This window comes from Pochonia chlamydosporia, chromosome 5 (genome assembly GCF_001653235.2).
Source record: "Pochonia chlamydosporia 170 chromosome 5, whole genome shotgun sequence".
In the NCBI taxonomy this organism is placed as follows: Eukaryota; Fungi; Ascomycota; class Sordariomycetes; order Hypocreales; family Clavicipitaceae; genus Pochonia; species Pochonia chlamydosporia.
This window is the reverse complement of record NC_035794.1, coordinates 2721784-2737887: the sequence shown is the minus strand read 5'-3', so window position 1 is coordinate 2737887 and position 16104 is coordinate 2721784. Positions and strand designations below refer to the sequence as shown.

General features: G+C 50.0%; 7 protein-coding genes across 7 annotated transcripts; 3 read left to right on the top strand and 4 right to left on the bottom strand.

The window, feature by feature from the left end:
* Positions 1-85: 85 nt before the first annotated feature.
* VFPPC_16285 (hypothetical protein) lies at positions 86-436 on the bottom strand (the record flags this gene model as incomplete). Its single annotated transcript, XM_018294038.1, has 1 exon — positions 86-436. One exon carries the CDS (start codon positions 434-436, stop codon positions 86-88), a length of 351 nt encoding a protein of 116 aa, XP_018142257.1.
* Positions 437-1357: 921 nt separating this feature from the next.
* On the bottom strand, positions 1358-2011 carry VFPPC_06125 (GrpB domain-containing protein; the record flags this gene model as incomplete). The annotated part of the gene is made up of 1 exon (XM_018285215.1): positions 1358-2011. One exon carries the CDS (start codon positions 2009-2011, stop codon positions 1358-1360), a length of 654 nt encoding a protein of 217 aa, XP_018142256.1.
* Positions 2012-2623: 612 nt separating this feature from the next.
* VFPPC_06123 (methionyl-tRNA synthetase) lies at positions 2624-5915 on the bottom strand (the record flags this gene model as incomplete). The annotated part of the gene is made up of 6 exons (XM_022428494.1): positions 2624-3301; positions 3363-3442; positions 3509-3606; positions 3822-4309; positions 4364-5658; positions 5717-5915. 6 exons carry the CDS (start codon positions 5913-5915, stop codon positions 2624-2626), a joined length of 2838 nt encoding a protein of 945 aa, XP_022284304.1.
* A 263-nt stretch (positions 5916-6178) lies between these two features.
* Positions 6179-6746, top strand: VFPPC_06122 (nuclear transport factor 2, Eukaryote; the record flags this gene model as incomplete). The annotated part of the gene is made up of 2 exons (XM_018285213.1): positions 6179-6224; positions 6283-6746. The coding sequence occupies 2 exons, from the start codon at positions 6179-6181 to the stop codon at positions 6744-6746; spliced, it is 510 nt and encodes a 169-aa protein (XP_018142254.1).
* A 491-nt stretch (positions 6747-7237) lies between these two features.
* VFPPC_16284 (protein farnesyltransferase) lies at positions 7238-8884 on the top strand (the record flags this gene model as incomplete). The annotated part of the gene is made up of 3 exons (XM_018294037.1): positions 7238-7289; positions 7354-7953; positions 8004-8884. The coding sequence occupies 3 exons, from the start codon at positions 7238-7240 to the stop codon at positions 8882-8884; spliced, it is 1533 nt and encodes a 510-aa protein (XP_018142253.1).
* A 640-nt stretch (positions 8885-9524) lies between these two features.
* VFPPC_06121 (cullin binding protein CanA) lies at positions 9525-13774 on the top strand (the record flags this gene model as incomplete). Its single annotated transcript, XM_018285212.1, has 4 exons — positions 9525-9763; positions 9823-12850; positions 12906-13244; positions 13310-13774. The coding sequence occupies 4 exons, from the start codon at positions 9525-9527 to the stop codon at positions 13772-13774; spliced, it is 4071 nt and encodes a 1356-aa protein (XP_018142252.1).
* Positions 13775-14000: 226 nt separating this feature from the next.
* Positions 14001-16044, bottom strand: VFPPC_06120 (sodium/chloride dependent neurotransmitter transporter; the record flags this gene model as incomplete). Its single annotated transcript, XM_018285211.1, has 2 exons — positions 14001-14405; positions 14467-16044. 2 exons carry the CDS (start codon positions 16042-16044, stop codon positions 14001-14003), a joined length of 1983 nt encoding a protein of 660 aa, XP_018142251.1.
* Between the last annotated feature and the right edge of the window lie 60 nt (positions 16045-16104).

Here is a 16104-nt window from a genome sequence, read left to right as displayed (position 1 = left end):
GCTGAGGAAAATAAGACGCGGATGTGTGGGACGATAGACAAACTACAAGAACAGTACGGAGTACTTCAGACGGGGGGGTGACAGGTTATTTGTATTCATGAGATTGTCGATGACAACCCAGTTGCATTCTTGCACGGCATTGACAAAATATATAAGCTCCATCTGGCAAGCTTGTATTGTATGCAGCACGGCATTTACATCCGCCTCGGCAAGCACTAACGGCTGAAAGCTTGATTTGTTCCTTATGCCATCCTGATAAACTGGAAATCCTTGGGGCTTCCTTGAGCAACTTGTAAAGAATGTCGCGTGTAAGCCATGAACAAGGCATAACCTCAGCCGGAAGTTCCCGTTGACTCGAAGATAGAGACAAATTTGCAATAGCCTCTAGATGTCCAATAAGAACAGTTTTGAGACAGTTCCTAGTGACAAATCGCATCCATGCGAAGTGTGAAATCGCAACACTCGTTTATGCGCCGAATATTTGCCCAGGCGGTATGGTCTCGTATCGCTAGCTCGTGGCAGTTGCGGTGTATGTAGGGCCAGCTGGAACAAAACTCCATGTCAACAAATCGTCAAATCACCAGCGTCATGAAACGGGTATAAATGGCAGCTGAATCGCAAGTCGGGGTATTTTTGCGCCCGGCTTACGTGGGGTTGTAAATTGCATATGCTGGTACGCTGCGGCAAGACTTGGTCTTCACTCGTGATAATGGTCGAAAGGGTTGCCAAGCCCACGAAGGGTGCTGTGAACACGAGCATGGCGTTTAGGCACGAGCCGGGATGGCTTGATGCCCCGGCTCTCGGTACTGTGTTGTTGTTGAGGTTTGACAAACCGGTTTGTTGGCGTCGAATTATGTTTCAGGGTCTCAGCTGCGTCATTGGGGTAATTAAAATGGCCAGGCATATATCAGCGTATAGGTGGGAGGTATACGGGTCGTCGGCATGGGCTGAAATGGAAATCTCTTTCCGGCAGATGATAACTCAGCGTCCGACCAATGTGCGTCCTACCTTGAGGCTTTATAGACCATCGATTTGCAGTAAGTGAAGAGCGGAATTCCCTCAAGGTGGCATCTGGTTGTTCATAGATAGTTACCTTGTGCGACTGAGGGCAGAGCTTCCAGAGATGATAGTCAGAGAGCAGATCGACCAGTCCGTCATGACGCATCAATCAGCAAGTAGTGCTTGGAAGCAAAACAGAACCATTCCATTCAATTTCTTCCAAACTCTATCTTGTCAATAGATCGCAATCCAAGTCAATCTAGCATACCTGTGTTCACAGCCAAACCATTCACCTCTCAGTCGCCATTTTTCATCATGTCATTTTAATCAGTCACTCATCACTCAACACATCACCAACTCACTCTATAAAGCCCGCCTCTTTCCAAATCCTCTGCAAAATCTCCCGAATCACCTTCTCTTTTCGTAAGTTATAGTCCATTCCTTGCTCTCCATTCTGGGTTGTTACACTAGCAGCATCCCTCTTGGCCTTGATGTAAAGCTCCCGGTCCTCCTTGTTGTTGAGAATGTGATTTCTAAACATTTGGTGCCGAACCAGTTCTGGGCACCCCTCCGAAAAGACGTGCAGGTTCGTCATGGGCTCATATCGAACAAGAAAATGGTGATTATGCCAGCCTGGCTCGTACAACGTCCATTGAAAACCCGCAGATTCCAGGGCAGGTATGTAGTCGTCCTGGTTGGCGGTGTCTGCGACAGTCAGGTCAATGTCGATGATGTTTTTGGCAGGGAGACCTGGAACGCTGGTCGATCCGACGTGTGAGATGCAGATTGCTTTGGGGCCGAGAGCTGCTTCGATGTCGGCTTTGAGAGACTCGAATTGGATCGGCCAGTTTGGATCGGGATCTTGGATTTCTAGGGAGTACGGCACTTTGCGGCGCGAAATGCGCATTACTCCGTCTGGATCGTAGTTGTAGTCTTTCATGATTTCCTCTGGTGTGGGCTGTTTGACTTTGGTTGCAGCCGTTTTGGCCGTCAAGGTATCGGCTTGCGTCATTTTGGATTGTGAGATGATTTATTCCAGCAGATGGAAATGTTTACAAGATGAACGAAAGCCAACGCGCGACCTCGAGAAAGCCCGCGACTTATATGGTTGAAGCCGACCGTTTCTGCATCCCCCTGTTGCCGATACAGATCCAATCTCAGATTCATGTCAGTTGGCCGCAGTGAGTCACCGGATAAAAAGAGCCAATCCGAATGAGTTGAACAGAATCAATTTCAACGAATCAATGCTGACAGTTTTGTTTCCGCAATTCGAATCAGACTAGTCTTCAACGTAACCGGTTTGGTGTCTGACAGCGTTGATCCGGCCAGCCTTATGTGGTTAGAACAACATAAGGACTTTGAACTCTGCAGCGCAAAATTTTGAGCAAGATCGATCACAGCCTCGTTTCGCTTTCATGTTCCCAGGAACGACGCATAACGGAGCGTTCGTTAGTTGGGCTAGCTAACTCATAGAGAGACGACATCTTCCGTTCGTGTACGTACTTTGCTGACGTCGAGGCTACTCTGACACGATTCGGAATTGTCTGTCCGTCACTTTACCTCCCATACATCTCTATATCTGCACGAGAGCATGAAACTGAGCAATTGTCTCACATTGCATTCATTACTCTTCGTATTTGAACTGTCCGTAAACTTCTCCGTCATTCAACCACTGATCAACCAAGCTGTCAATCGCTTCCCACGGCATTATCATCGTGACCTCTCCAAAATAATTTACACCACCGCATTCCTTAAAGCCGAGCCAACTAAACAGCTGCCGGCTTGCCATATTTTCCTCTTGTATTTTGACCATGAGGGTCGTCATTTCGACTTCGCGCGTAATTCCAACACCGCGTGAATACTCGTCTAATATGCTCCTCATGTTCCGTCTCAAGAACATTAGTAGGGCCATCACAGAGCCTTTCCCGTAGCCTCGCCTGCGATATCGCTGCTCTGCAATCATAACGTCTACTTCACCTCTCAACATAATTTTCGCCTCTGTTTGTCGCGTCCCTGCTTCCTCAGCACCATCGTATTGCCCTGTCTTTTCGACTATCTCTTCCTCTTGCGTATCATCTGCGTTCGTCTCATCATCTACGTAAATGAAAAAGTTGATGTCTCCGATCATACGGTCCTCCGCATCAATCACTTTTGCTTGGAGGGAATGGGAGACTTCTTGCTCTGGCTTGACGTGCTCACAAACGATGAAGGTGAGCTTTTCCGGATCGGTGTGCCAGGACTGCTGATTCTCGTATTCCTCTGTCAGTGTCAATCGCTCTGAGGCTGTCGCCTCTCGAATATCCTAGATCACTGGTTATTTTGCGTTCAGGACTGCGCCTGGTTTGATGGGCGAAACAAAATACCGGGTCTTCCATCCAACTGTGGTATTTGGCGACATGATACGCCTTGTAGGGGACAAGTGTCACCCTGTTCGTTGTAACGACTGTGCATTGTTAATTGCTGTACCCTAGCCTTGGAACGGATTTAACTTGCGTAGCTCCTCGTTGACCCTCATATTGGTGGTGGTCGGGGCGATTCGCCAGACTGAGCACGAGTGGTTGCTGATGCGACGAAATTTTGGAGTTGAAGTTTTGCTGTGGAGGGCGACTACAAGTCTGAGGTAAAAGTTGACATCAGCAACCACACATTTCGCAGAAACTGTACCATGTCAAATTAGCCAAAAAAAAAAAAAAAAAACCAAAGCAGATGTATTGTACAGGGTGAGTAGTATTCAGCTCGCCTCCTTCATAAAAATACAGAATTTACAGATAGTTATACACAGATCCATGTTCTACATTTGTTGACCATGTCCACCATATTACGGGCTGGCCAGCTTCTGTTTTCGCGCAGCATGCACTTCCGCCAGCATCTTCGCCACGGCCTCCTCGCCCATTCGAGCCTCCATAGCCAGAAGCTCCGCAACTTGGTTCATTTTGTTCTTTGTTTTATCGTGGAATGCTGAGCTCAATTGCTCCATTACCTCTGCATCCGAGTCATTTGCATTTGGCGTCGGGGGGAAAATGGTGTCCCATTTCTTCAACCTTGCAGCGGGATCTCCAGTCTTGGCGTCCGTCCCATAGTCTGCATCCTTGCCCTTGGAAGCATACTCAACTGTGCGCCTATGTTCCTTAACTCCCAGCTCATTTAGCAGCAATTCTGACTTGCTGGGCATGATTGGTTGCAGCAAGATGCCAGAGATACGCAATGCCTCCGCGCAGTTGTAGATTACCAAGTTGAGTAGAACCCTGGACTCGGTGTCTGAGTTCTTGACAAGCTTCCAAGGTTCGGTGTCAGTGACGTAGCGGTTTGTCTACAATATGTCAGTACCACTTCAGCTGCCTCGGTGTGTAAACCCGTGACATACCTCACGGAGAAGATTAAAGATTTCCCGAATTGCACCTCCAGTATTGCAATTCTCCATCTCCTCATAAAATGCGGGAGTCACTTTTTCCAGATGCTCGTCCAGGCTATAAAAGAGTTGCTGCGAGGTGTGCTCAGATACTTCTTTGAATGTACCGCTGCGGAACGCGGTGACCGCCTCTAGTGTTGACCACTTTGCGGTAACCTTGGGCCTCGCAATTCGATAAAATAGGTTGCCAATGTTCGCTTGCAACTCTTTAGCATAAACTGATCCAATTAATTGATTCGAGTAGCTCATATCCTTGGTAAAGCTTCCGTTTCGCATCAAAAAGTATCGCAAAGGATCTATATCCCAGCGCTGCACAGCAAAGAAAGGATTAACCACGTTCCCTAAGGATTTAGACATTTTTCGATTCGACATCGTCCAGTGATTGTGGCATAGTAACCGCTTGGGAGGTGGGAGGCCAAGAGCCATTAGCAGGGCTGGCCAGTAGATTGCGTGGAATCGCAAGATGTCTTTTCCGATAATTTGCATATCCGCCGGCCAGATTCCCATGTTCTCAGATGCCGAATGCCACTTACTGCCGTAGCCTGCCTGCGTAATGTAATTAATCAACGCATCAACCCAGACATATATAGTCTGGTTGTGGTCCTCGGGGTCAGGAATTCCCCAGCTCAGTCGAGAGGCTGGTCTTGTGATGGACAGGTCCTCAAGATGGTTTTCCACCCAGTTACGAACTTCGTTCATCCGATGCGCCGGGGTGATCCAGTTGGGATTTTCGGCATAAAATTTCAACAGAGCATCCTTGTACTTGGTCAATGGAAAGAACCAGGTTTCCTCTTTAATCCATTCCACCTCGCTTCCTGTTTCGTCGCTAACCATGATTTTCTTCCCCGTCTGAGGCACGATATCGGGTCGAACCATGTCTTCTGGGTAGAAGCACTCATCACTCACGGCATACCACCCTTCATGCGTACCCTTGTAGAGTCCCAAATGTTCTGGGAGACTATGTTTCAACTGTAGCCAGAATTCACTGACCGACTCCTTATGCTCGGGGCTCGTTGTTCTCATAAATGCATCGTAGGATATGTCGCCCGCCGCAGCCAATTCCCGAAACTTGTTGGAGTAATTGTCGCAGAATTCTTTGGGTGGAACACCCTCCTTAGCGGCTGCTCGCTGAATCTTCATGCCGTGCTCGTCGGTTCCCGTCAGGAAAAAAGTGTCCCTGCCCTTGATTTGCTGCCATCGTTTGAGCACGTCTGCGAGAACCATGGTGTAAAGGTGGCCGATATGCGGTGCTGCGGTCCGTCTATGGTTAGCATACCACTTTGGCTAGCATATAGCTATCATTCATACCAGCATTGACATAGAAGATAGGAGTCGTGATATAATATGGCTTCTCGGGCGTTCCAGTGACGGAGCTGTTGCAGCTGCTCCATCTAGCTTGTGCAATGCGCCGGGGCTGGCAGCTGCCGCAGATCCATTTCGACGGCGTCGAAAATCTCAAACGGCCTCGCCGTGCGCCCTTGAAGGTTTGTGAGGACAATGGTCGCATCGTTGGAATATGAAGGTCGAGGAGACCCTGCAGTCCAACGCGTTGTAGCTTGGTGTCAAGATGTTGTCCACACAACCCAGGCTGTAGCGGCCGAAGATAGCCCCACTGTGTGAATTGACTTTGGGCGATAACTGTCTTGCAGCTCCGAAACGCAAACCATTTGACAATCCGTCCCATCATTTGCTCAGGGAGCGCTTTTCACATTTATTCACGTTACGTTCTTGCGAGGACGCATTCCCAAGCTTCGCGTAGATATCAGCAATATGCCTCTCCCGGACTCAGATACTGAAGTTAGAGCGTCCAGCGAAGGTAAGCTTATCTCGTCGAGATCGTGTGTTGGCAAATTTCTCACATGTTTACAATCCAGCCGCGGAAACCTTTATAAACCACTATTACCAAGCCATAAATAATCGATCGACACTCCTTCCCTTCTATATCAACTCCTCGTCACGTTACTCTATCGCAGCCGACATCTCCATCAACGGTTCTGTTGTTGCGACACCTGCAGACTACTCCACGTTATTAGAGGCACAAGGCCAAGGCGTGCGCTATGAGATAGAATCTCTGGATGCCCACGTCATTAACCCATCATCTCAGTATGGGGCGCCCGATAACATTCACGATAACAACAAGGTCGAGAAGAACGGGGGCCGAATGAGCATCGTGGTTACGACCATGGGCAGGGTGCAGTTCGGCAAGGGACGGGAAGCACCACAAAAGATGTTCAACGAGACCTTTGTCCTTGTACCTAACTGGGACGCGATGGCGAGAAATCCCCCTCGGGGGATCAAGCGCTGGCTTATCATGTCGCAAAATTTCCGTGCATTATGAATGACATGCTCGAGGCGACATCTTACGACTGTACGACAAAACATGGGCGAATGGGACACAGATTTGGTAGTGGGAATTTGGTAGTGGGAATCTGTTCTGGTTTTACCAATGTCGGTTATGCTTTGGAGAGCATCGCATCACACGCGTATTTGGTTCCCGGAGTTGGAGTTTGGTTAGCATTGGTGTTTTGATCTAGACTTTCCGCTCCCAAGAATAGCTTAAGTTGTAACCGGAAATATTGGGTGCCGACCGCTTGATGCACATTACGGTTGAGTCTCAACTCGCAACAATACGAACAACTTGTCAAATTAAAGTCCCTATCCCGTCGTCTTGCCATGCGATAACATGGATGGTTTCCTCGGGCTTGGAAAGCTATGCAACCTTGACACCAACGGCAGACAAAATGTTGGTGGAGCCATGCAAAGAACAATAGCTCTCCCCAAACCAAACTCCCATTCTTGAACCTCTACCCCACCATCCACACTGCAGCCATGCCGCCCAAGGCAAAAGTTGTCCCAAAGGCGAGCAATCCAGAAACCAAGGGTACTTATTCTCCAAGTATAAAAGACATGGCATATCCAGATAGTGAACCAAGCTTACTCTTTAGCTGCCGAACCTATTCCAGAGACGTTAGACGACCGCACGGCTCAGCGGTTTTACCAGACGAACCCAGTCGAGAAGCGATTCGAAGAAACTGGTTTTCCAGGCCTGACTCCTGCCGAGAAGAAGACATACACCTACACGAAGTTAATTCAGCCGGTTGCCGATCACAAAATACCTCTCACGAATAAAGCAGAGCGAGAATACTGGAAACAAGTCACCAAGGACGGGCTACCCATCCGCCGTCTTCGAAAAGGCTACAGCTGGGGCAAAGACAGAAACGGTCGCGAGATTGGCACGTATCAGCTCGAAGATTTCGAGCAGTATTCCGTCAAACAAGCCCGACTGGCAGCTTCAGACATCCTCCACCGTCAATTTGTCTGCAGACGACAAAAAGAGGTTGTGAGCGGCAGTGACGTCTCGACCGAAGAAATTGAGTCGGAGAAACGCAGACGACAAGATATGGCCGCCTTGAGTCGGGACCTATACGGCGAAATCACGGGATCGCTTTCAAATGATCCTGAATGGGATGATGTGATTCCCATTCCCCTTAGCGAACCTGACGATGCTCTCGCCCAAATTGCCTACCCAGAAGACTATGCCGAAGGTGTGTCATAGACAATGATGAGTGTTTTGAGATGTCGCTGACAGCGTTAGCCGTTTCCTACCTTCGCGCCGTAATGGCTGCGGAGGAGTGTTCGCCAAGGTGCCTCCGCCTGACTGAGCATGTCATATCGATGAATCCTGCCCATTATACCGTGTGGCTGTATCGCTTCAAAATTATCCAGACGCTGAAGCTGCCTGTTCCCGAGGAAATCGACTGGCTGAACAAAGTAGCGTTGGCAAACCTGAAAAACTATCAAATTTGGCACCATCGCCAGCTTCTGCTAGACTACTATTTCCCGAGTATAGCCGACGACGAAGACACCATCAAGAAACTATCACGGACTGAGACACAATTCATCAATAGTATGCTCGAGGAGGACACCAAAAATTATCACGTGTGGTCTTTTCGACAGTATTTGGTGGCAAAGTTGGGCATGTGGAACATCACAGAACTGGCAGCAACACAGAATTTGATCGAAGACGACATCAGGAACAACTCGGCGTGGTCGCACCGCTTCTTCCTAGTCTTCTCTGACCCTAGCATTGCTACCCCAGGTCTTCCGGCCACAGCGCGCGACTCAAAGGTCCCGGCTGCAATCATTGACAGAGAGGTGGAGTATGCGAAGGAAAAGATTGCATTGGCGCCTCAAAACCAATCTAGTTGGAACTATCTCCGAGGGGCACTTGCAAAAGGTGGAAGAAGCTTTTCCGAAGTTGGTGAATTCTCAGAGCAGTTTGTATCCAACTTGGGTGAGGACAGCGAAGATGTGAGAAGCTCTCATGCATTGGATTTATTGGTTGATGTCTACGCTCAGTCTGGCGATGTGAGCAAAGCTACGCTTTGTCTCCAAAGGCTTGGGGAGAAATGGGATCCAATTCGTGAGGGATATTGGAAGTATAGAGCGTCCGAACTGGCAGGGGCAAAAGCTTGAAAGCCTGGTATGGTGGGTGAAACCATGTTAAATTGAGCCAGGGCAAAAGACTCTTTGAGCTGCTCATGGCCCACGTTTCTATAATCCGTAGATATGAATCAACTACAAATTCCCGAACCTTGCTCCCAAAATAGCAGATGCGACTGTGCACGCATCATGTCTTGCCAGTAATCGCGACGTCACAAGTTGAAGAAGCTCTAAACAATTATATTCAACACAGGGTAGCTACCTTGCGTACCGGGTCTAGCCCATGTTTTGGCTTTGAGCATTCAATGTTGAAATCGGATCGGGTGGGGCAGCTGTACAAAGACCCCCGCGCCTGCCTGAAGCTCTTGAAACCAGACTCCAAGGTTGACCCCACCAAGCCGTCATCCGTTGCTTCCACATTGTTCACTGCAATGCACTACCAGTTCACTTTCTCTGCTCATGTGGACGGTTTGCAACAAAATTCACCTGAACAAGGCTTGAGCAATTCTCGCCTGCAGCTTCGAGGACCTCCAACATTAGCCTCGCAAAGCTCGGCAGGGCGCTGTTTTGCCTAGACAGTCTTCGTCCTTGATCCCTACCTCCGTTCTGGCAGCTCGTTTTGCTTCACGTCCGAAAGTCATCGTATCAGCTAGGTGTCAGTCAAACCGCCAGAATGGCGGCGACCTCGACCATTAACCCGACGCCGCAGTCGGTGACGAATCTCGTCTCGAAGTTGAGCGATCCCGATCCAGACTTCCGGTTCATGTCGTTGAACGACCTGCTACACGTTTTATCTGTAGCTAAACCCGATTTTCTTCAACATGACTACAACACCGCAGCTCGAGCCGTGGATAGTATCATAAAGACACTCGATGATCAAAACGGTGAAGTGCAGAATATGGCTATAAAATGGTTAGAAAGAGCATCAAAACACCATGGCTATGTACGGGTCTCTAACATGTCTTCCACAGTATCGGCCCTCTGGTGGGCAAAGTCCCGATGGCCATAATGGCGCCTATGATCGATAAGCTCTCGTCTATGGTGCTGAAGAACTCTGTCGACAATGCCGTCACCTCACTTGCTATTCGCTCGGTCATAATAGCTCTTCCTCGACCGGTCCCGGGTCTCCCTACGACTGCTAATGTTCAGCAATCTTATGACGCAATTCGTCGCGTCCTTATTCCTCGGTTGATTGGACCAAGCGCTGCGACTCCAATTCGGCAAAGCAGCAGCGTCTCTTTGCCGCCCGTTCCCACTGGCATGCTGCAAGGGGACGATGTGAATGCCGAATCGGTTGATGTCCTGATCGAAGTTGTGCGGTGCTTCGGGCCGCTGCTGCAATCCGTCGAGGTCGAAGCTATGCAGCACGTGGTGATGCAGCTTCTGGAGAGTAACAGACATACATCTGTTGTGAAGAAGAGGGCTGTTGTTGCTATTTCTATGCTAGCCGTTTATCTTGCGGATGAGCATTTACGCGACGTCCTCCAAAGGCTGACGTCGAGGCTTTCAGACCCAAGCACGGGTGATGTCTCGCGCCGTCTGTACATTTCCATTATGGGAAGCATGGCTAGGTCAATTCCCATCCGCTTCGGGCCACATATCGGCCAAGCTGCACCAATCATGCTCAAGGCGCTCTCTGAAGAGGAACTCCAAGAGCACCTCGAAAAGATGAGCGACGGAGAGGACCTTGGCCTGGACTTCAATGAAGTTCGGGAAGCGGCACTGGTATCAATTGAAGCATTCCTTGCGTCCTGCCCACAAGAAATGCGACCATTCACCGATGATATCATCGTGTCTACTCTCCGATACCTCAAGTACGATCCAAACTGTGCTGTTGACGATGATTCTGATGATGTCGATATGGATGATGAGGAGGATCAAGAGGACGATGACGATGAGTTTGATGCCGACGACGGATTTGAAGATGACGACGACGATGCAAGTTGGAAGGTCCGTCGATGTGCTGCTAAAGCCCTCTATACTCTTATTGCGACTCGCGGTAGTGGAGACCTTCTAGACAATGGCGTGCTGTACAGTCAGGCTGCACCTTCTCTCATCAAACGGATCGATGAGCGAGAGGAGAATGTGCGGCTGGAGATTATTTCAGCCTTGGCACTGCTTGTTCGCAAGACTGGCGAGGGATTACATGTGGCCAACTTTTCCCTGGACGATGTAGATTCTCCCGTGGCAGCACCGGTGCCCGTGAATCGGAAGCGGCGCAGACAGAGCAGTGCCGGGACGGCAACTACAGTTTCGCAGTTCATGGCCGGGTCTGGCCTCACCTCACCTGTTCTCGAGAAAGTTCCTGCGACTGGACCCCGGGCAGACCTGGCCCAGCTCACACCTGGTGTAGTCAAGGCATCTATTGCGCAACTCAAAGGAAAAACTGTACCTACGAAGCAATCTATCATCAATCTTCTCGACGATATTGTATTGGTTCAACGAGGCGGCCTTGCTCTGTTCTTCCCGGACTTGATTGAGCCAGTGTTGGACGCCGCAAAGTCCACGGGGCATGGAACAACGGCATCGTCATTGGCTTCTGCTGGTGGTGCGGCATCTGCAACGCTAAGCACTCTTCGTGTAGCCACTTTAAAGTTGATCAGCGACATCTCCAAAACGCACTCATCGTCAGTCCTGCAGCCATATCTTACCAAGATTGTTGCTGGAGTCACCTCCGCAGTGCATGACCGTTTCTACAAAATTTCGAGCGAAGCTATCAGAACTGCGGAAGAGCTTGTTAAGGCCATTACTCCTCCTCGTTCCCGCAACTCTGGATCGAAGTTCAAATCCGAACTTGAATCTCTCTACGAAGCCATCATGGACAGGTGTCTTGCGAACGATGCTGACGCTGAGGTTCGTCAACGAGCGATTCATGCGATAGGTGTGCTGGTGTCGCGAACGTTTGGAGATTCCAACCTTTTCTCTGCCGAGAAGCGGATCAAGGCCCTCAACATCTTGCGTGAGAGATTGAAGAATGAAACCACTCGTCTCGCCGCGGTACGAGCAGTGGATAATGTCGCCGCGTTTGCCTCCAATCCAGGCGAACTAGAGAAGGACTGGATCCAGGATGTTGCGCTTGAGCTCTCAGCCCAACTCCGAAAAGCCAATCGATCGTTGCGGGGCTCAAGTGTAAATTCCCTGAAGCACCTGATTTTATCAAATGCTGCCAAGGGCCAGCTGGAGAAGAGGACTGTTGAGGGCATAGTGTCTGCATTGATGCCCGCTGTTACCACCAGCGATACCCACCTCCTTGGTCCGGCGTTGCTTATTCTCGCCAGCTTAACGCCATCACATGCTGATGTCGTCGTATCCGACGAAATGGTTGCCGCGCTCTGCCAGCTTTTGAAGTCCCACTTCGCCGGTATCGTCCTGGACCAGATCCTGGAGTTGGTGGCTAAGATTGGTGAAAGTGGTGCCAGCCAGGCACTGATGCAAGGGTTGCTGAAGGACGTCAGTATCTCCGGAGACCCTTCTGTAGTAGGTAAAGTTATTGGAACTTTGCTTGTTACTGGCGACACTTCGGCTGGTGTTTCTGTTGAGAGCTTCATCACGGAGCTGGATCAGAGTTCAAAGACTGGTGATGATGCCCGCGTCAGTCTCGCCCTTGCTGTGCTTGGAGAAACAGGCATGCGGCTTGGATCAGCATCGCCGCTCAAACCCGATTTGTTCTTACGTCAGTTTCACTCCGAACCTGATAAAGTATCACTGGCTGGTGCTATTGCACTTGGACGAGCTGGATCAGGCGACCCGTCTCAGTTCCTGCCTGTCATTTTAGAAAAGATGCAAGAGGGCGGTAACACGCAGTACCTGCTCATTCAGTCTATCAAGGAAATCCTCCAGTCTGTCGCGGTCCAATCAGCCGACTTGCAAGCGTATGCCATTCCAATTTGGGATCAGCTACTCCAAGCCTCTGAAAACGCTGACAATCGGGTTGTCTGCGCTGAATGTGTGGGGAGACTCGTAACACTCGACCCCAGTAGTTTTATGCCGAAACTTCAGGTGTGTTTTCTTGGCAACTTTTCTCCGTTGACATTTTCTTGCTAAATCCATGCAGACACTACTTACGGCAAAATCATCCGGTATCAGAGGTATGGCCGTTCAAGCGGTGCGGTATACTCTCCCCGAGAGCGAGGAAGCATTCGATGCCGTGCTCAAGAATACCCTTATCAATATGCTACTAGTGATGCTGCAGGATACGGACACGGAAATTCGCAGGCTCGCCATGACAACCCTTAATTCCGCAGCGCACAATAAGCCTGATCTTATCTTGCCACATCTCGGCGAGCTCATGCCATTCGTTCTCAGCGAATCCATTATTAAACCCGAACTGGTCAAGGAGGTCATGTTGGGCCCATTCAAACACACTGTGGATGACGGTTTGGAAGTGCGAAAGGTAACATTGATCCTTTTTGTCTTGTTTCACTCCTTGGGATGACTAACAATGTGGACAAAACACAGAGCGCCTACGAGACATTGTATGCCCTCATGGAAACTGCGTTTACTCGCATCAATAACATCGACTTTTACGATCGTGTTGTGGCCGGACTCAAGGACGACAATGATATCCGGCAGCTCTGCAACCTCATGGTCTCGAAGCTCATTGTCATTGATCCGGATGAAACAGCTCGGAGGCTCGACTCGATTGCGGAAGCTTATCGTGGAGTTTTATCTGTCAAGCTCAAAGACAATGCTGTCAAACAAGACGTTGAGAAGCAAGAGGAGGCCAACAAGAGTGTTCTTAGGGTCACATTACTTCTGGGAGACAAGATGAAAGCAATGACGGGCAACGCTGGCGCTGTCACCAGTAATGCTGGAGCTGCTGGCGCTTGGACCTTATACTGGGAATGGGTCAACAAAGAGTTTGAGAACCAGTTGAAGGGCTTGAGGGAGGAAACCAGGGAGCTGCAGACCAGAATGATATGATCAGCTGTGCCGTTTCATTTCGCAACACAGGGGACAAGAAAAGCAGGCGTGGGAGAATCATGTTAACAAGCATTACGTAGAATCGATACAAAATACAAAGTTCGGTAACATTCGGATATCACAAACTACCATTGCCTGTGTGACACGACCAAACTAAAAGTGGTTGAACAACAAAGCAAGCGAAATAATATTCATAGCTAAATCAGTTTGGCGACAGCGCACTTAGTCATTCAGCATTTCTTCTCACTTGTTCGGTATCACCGTCGCTGTTGCTATGCTTTTCGGCAGTTTCGGTACCATCGTTTCCTTCCGATTGCAGACTTCGAGGAGAAACATTGGCTCCAATATCCAACTTGCCATCCCCCTTGCGATTCGAAGGAATCAGAACGTCTAGCCACCTTGGCACGATGAAACCCGATCCAATAACGAGCAGCGCAATATGACCAACACCGAATCCCAGAATATGGAGCGGATCTTCTCGGAGCTGATAGAATGATGGATAGGAGAAGCTGTACACGATGGCAAGAATTGGCGCAGACACGTAGCGGATAAGAGGACCCCAGAATGATGGGATGTTCCAGTTGTTGTTGCGGCCAATGATTTCATTCAGGTCTCGGCGGAGTTGGTTGCCCTGTGAGAATACGTCAGTGATAAGAAGACTGGGAGATTTTCCGAATAGACTCGTGATTTACCGAGTATAAAGCCAAGTACCAGAGCTTGCTGGTGAAGATATTCTTCCGCCACCATTTTGGAGCCGGCGAGTCTGGATTGGTGCTGACCACGACAGAGGCGATGGTGCAAACGGTGAACAAACCGAACCCTACACCTGCTCCAGCGGCAGGGGACACCGCTTGGGCAATCGCAACACCTAGAATCATGCCGCCAAAGAAACCGCTATTGTAGGTGATGAATGCAGGGAGACCGACTTGGCCGACGACGTCTTTCCAACGATATACGGTGGTGGATGTGACGCACTCTGCCCAGACGACAAATACCAAAGCGACGTCGTTTGTCCACCGATCGATTCCAGTGAGAAGATAGTACCCAAACTCTGTGCAGTACGGCAGCGAAAGCAAGAAGAAGACGACTACGATGACGGTGACCACTGTCGGGCGGCTCCATCGAGGCTTTGCGTCCATGACCAGCGTTACCAAGGCATCTACCATTGCAAACGCAGAACTGTAGCCTAGAACCATTAACGTGAAGAAGAGCAGGACGGCCCAGAAGTTGGCTCCGGGCATTTGCGTCACCGCAGAGGGCAAGGTGATGAAGCCCACGGTGAAGCTACCGAGCCGAACACCGTCCTGGGGGAAGAGTCCCAGGAAGCCCACGACACCGTACACTGCGAAGGCGGCGATATTTTCAAAGAGGACGTTGCTGCTGACTATGAGAATAGAGTCCATGACCGCATTGGAGTACTTCTGGTTATACGACGCGTAGGAAGTAAAGTATCCGAAGCCCACGCCCGTCGAAAAGAAGACCTGTCCGCAGGCAGTCTGCCAAATCTCCCCGCTGGCAAGCTTGTCGCCATTCCAAGTTGCCCAGAAGAGTTTGACGCCTTCAGCCGCATTGTCAAGGGACAGCGACCGACCGATGAGCACGATTGTAATGACGATGGGTAAGCCCATTGTGAAGTAGACGACCCGTCCCGTGAGGCCAACACCACGAAAGATGGACACCCAGACGAGGAACCAGGTGAAGACGGTCCATCCGACAGTTTCACCAATCATTCCCACGCCTGGATATGATGTGTACGTGACGACCTCGCTCCCATCTGCGGTCAAGTTACCCGGCACAGGCGCAACATTGGCCACGACGTCCTCGTAGAAGAAGTCCTCGCCTCTGCCCTCCCATGGCAATGGGCTCTGGAACGAACTTCTAAAGTAGACCATTATCCAGGCTAGGTTCGCTACGAAGTAGGGACTAACCACGAATCCGACATACAGAAGACTTAGGCCCACGCCTTTTAGTCGGTGGTGTATGGCGTTGTTGGCGACTACGCAGCCCCCGCGGTAGGCTTGACCGATTGCAATCTCCAGGATAAGCACCGGGATGGCAATGAGAAAAACACACATGAGGTAGGGTATGAACCACTGCAGGCCATTGTTGTTGAATACTTGAGAGGGATAGCGGAGAAGATTGCCCATGCCTGCGCAGCCGCCCATCGCGGCGAGGAGGAAGGCCGTTCTTGAGGGCCATTGGTCTCGTCCGTCGGAGGACTTGGGCGGCGAGGGGAGGAGGTATTTGGTGATGGATTTGAGGGTATCCATTGTGCGGTGAGTTGGATTATCTGGTGTGCTCCATTTGTGAAAGTTCGAGTTGTCTGGGTG